The sequence below is a fragment of the Emydura macquarii genome, unplaced genomic scaffold (genome assembly GCF_026122565.2).
Source record: "Emydura macquarii macquarii isolate MOO-44397 ecotype Brisbane River unplaced genomic scaffold, CSIRO-AGI_Emac_v2 contig_3580, whole genome shotgun sequence".
Classification (NCBI taxonomy): domain Eukaryota; kingdom Metazoa; phylum Chordata; order Testudines; family Chelidae; genus Emydura; species Emydura macquarii.
In genome coordinates, this window is record NW_027133717.1 from 1,831 (window position 1) to 4,044 (window position 2,214).

General features: G+C 46.9%; 1 protein-coding gene across 1 annotated transcript; it reads right to left on the reverse strand.

The window, feature by feature from the left end:
• Positions 1–450: 450 nt before the first annotated feature.
• LOC137145568 (olfactory receptor 10D3-like) lies at positions 451–1,368 on the reverse strand. Its single transcript, XM_067536413.1, has one exon. The coding sequence runs from the start codon at positions 1,366–1,368 to the stop codon at positions 451–453; it is 918 nt and encodes a 305-aa protein (XP_067392514.1).
• Between the last annotated feature and the right edge of the window lie 846 nt (positions 1,369–2,214).

Genomic DNA, 2,214 nt, shown 5'->3' on the forward strand with positions numbered 1-2,214 from the left:
CAGATACTTAATAATAGGCTCTTCAGCCTACCAGAGAATGGTCTAACATGATCCAATAGCTGGAAGTTGAAGGTAGACAAATTCAGACTGGATATACTGCATACATTTTCAATAAAGAGAGTAATTTGATCCTTGGTAATTTGTTCGAATGCTTTAATGGAGTCTCCATCGAGGACAATTTTAATATCAAGAATGATGTTTTTCTAAAAGGCATGTTCTAGGGGACACTGCTGGAAGACCGGATACTGGGCTAGATGGACCATTGGTCTGACCCAGATGATCACAGTGGTCCCTTTTGGCCCTATAATCCATTAATCTAACTCTAACCCTGGAGTAACTCCACTGACCTCCTTCCTAATTCTAACCTAACCCTGGCATAAATCCGTTGACTTCCTGACCACCTCTATTGGAAGACATTCGATTTCAGCTAGCATTTTTGCAGGACTGGGATTAGCCCCCTTTCATTTTCCTGAATGCTGCCTTGACTTCCTTATTCCTCAGCGTGTAGATGGCCAGATTAAGAATCGGGGTGACCACGTTACAAAAGATCTGAGTGGGGGTAGCCAGCACGTTGCTCAGGGACGGCTGGGTGTAGAGGAGGGCACAGGGCCCAAAGAAGAAGCATACCACAGTCAGGTGCGATGCACAAGTGGAAACCGCTTTCCGACGGCGCTCAGCACTGCGCATTCTCACCACGGAGTCAGCAATCCTGATGTAGGACATGAAGATGAGGAGGAAGCAGGTCATGGGCACCATGCCAATACTGGTGAAGCTCACGGTCTCGGTGACGTACGTGTCCACGCAGGTCAGCTTCACCATGGGGAAGACGTCACAGAAGAAATAGTCCACCACATTGGGCCCGCAGTAGGGCAGTGTGAAGGTCAGGCTGGTGAGAATGGTAGCGTGGAAGGAGCTGGTGACCCAGGTGCCAGCAGCCAGGATGGCGCACACCCTCCAGTTCATGATGATCAGGTAGCGCAGCGGGTGGCAGATGTCCACATACCTGTCAATAGCCATGATGATGCAAAGCAGGCACTCGGTTCTGCCTAGGAACTGGTAGAAGATGACCTGGGACATGCACCCTCCCAGCAAGATGGTTCTACTCTTGGCCCAGAGACTGACCAGCAATTTTGGGGTGCTGATGGAGGCGAATCCAATGTCCAGCACGGAGAGAGTGCAGAGGAAGAAGTACATGGGGGTGTGCAGGCAGGAGTCACCGAGGATGGCTGATAAAATGAGCAAGTTGCCCAGCCGGGTGCAGAGGTAGAAAGCTAAGAAGCTGATGAAGAGGATGGTCTCCTTGCCTTTGGTGTTGGGTATCCCTAACAAAATGAATTCTGACACCACAGTGCGATTCTCCATTTCCATGCGAGACGGGGTAATTCCTGGAGGTATAGAGAGAATGCAGCCAGATTAGCAATCTCAATAAATTATGGTTTGTTTATTCCTTTGTACTCCACAAGTTTTACTCTCAAAGGGTAAACCTTTCTAACCCGCATACGTTTGCTGGAAGTGAGTGGAGAATCAGGACCCATATTTGGTCAATTCTACTCAATTCTATTTTCCTTTCTTCTTTTCTATTCAACTATCTTCTATTCTATTCAGTTCTTATAGCTCATCCATCACCGTGGTATCAGAGAGCCAAAGAAAAATTAATAAAAGGAAAGCAAATTATCATGAATTGGATCATGAATTTAGTTGACTCCTAAGTACCTTCCCAGAGAGAGTGCAAGACCGAAAGAAACCTCCAAAATACTTCAGTATGATAATGCAAAATTATCCTCTTTGTGTGGAGAGAGAGAGAGAGAGAGACACTGCACGTTGAAGGTGAGAGAGAGAGATTTTCATAGAGTTTAAGGCCCGAAGGGTTTACTAGATAATCTAGTCTGACCTCCTGTACATCACAGGCCATTAAATATACCCCACACTGAGGCCAACAATTTCACTTAAACCAAAGCACTTCTTCAGACGTCCGAAGACTAAACAGTTGTGACTCAGGCAGAGAACAGGAGAGGCCCAGGCATCATCAATGCCTGACACAGTGAGATATACTTGGCTGGTCCCAGCAGGTGACACAATCCCCCCATGCTGCAGAAGAAGGTGGAAAAAAACCCAAGATCCCTGCAAATCTAACCTGGCGGAAAATTTCTTACTGACTCCCAAATCTGGTGATCAGTTTGACTGGGAGCATGTGAGCAAGTACCAACCAGTCAA

Coding starts and splice junctions, on each gene's coding strand:
- LOC137145568 (XM_067536413.1), bottom strand. CDS start 1,368: ATGGAAATGGAGAATCGCACTGTGGTGTCAGAATTCATTTTGTTAGGG.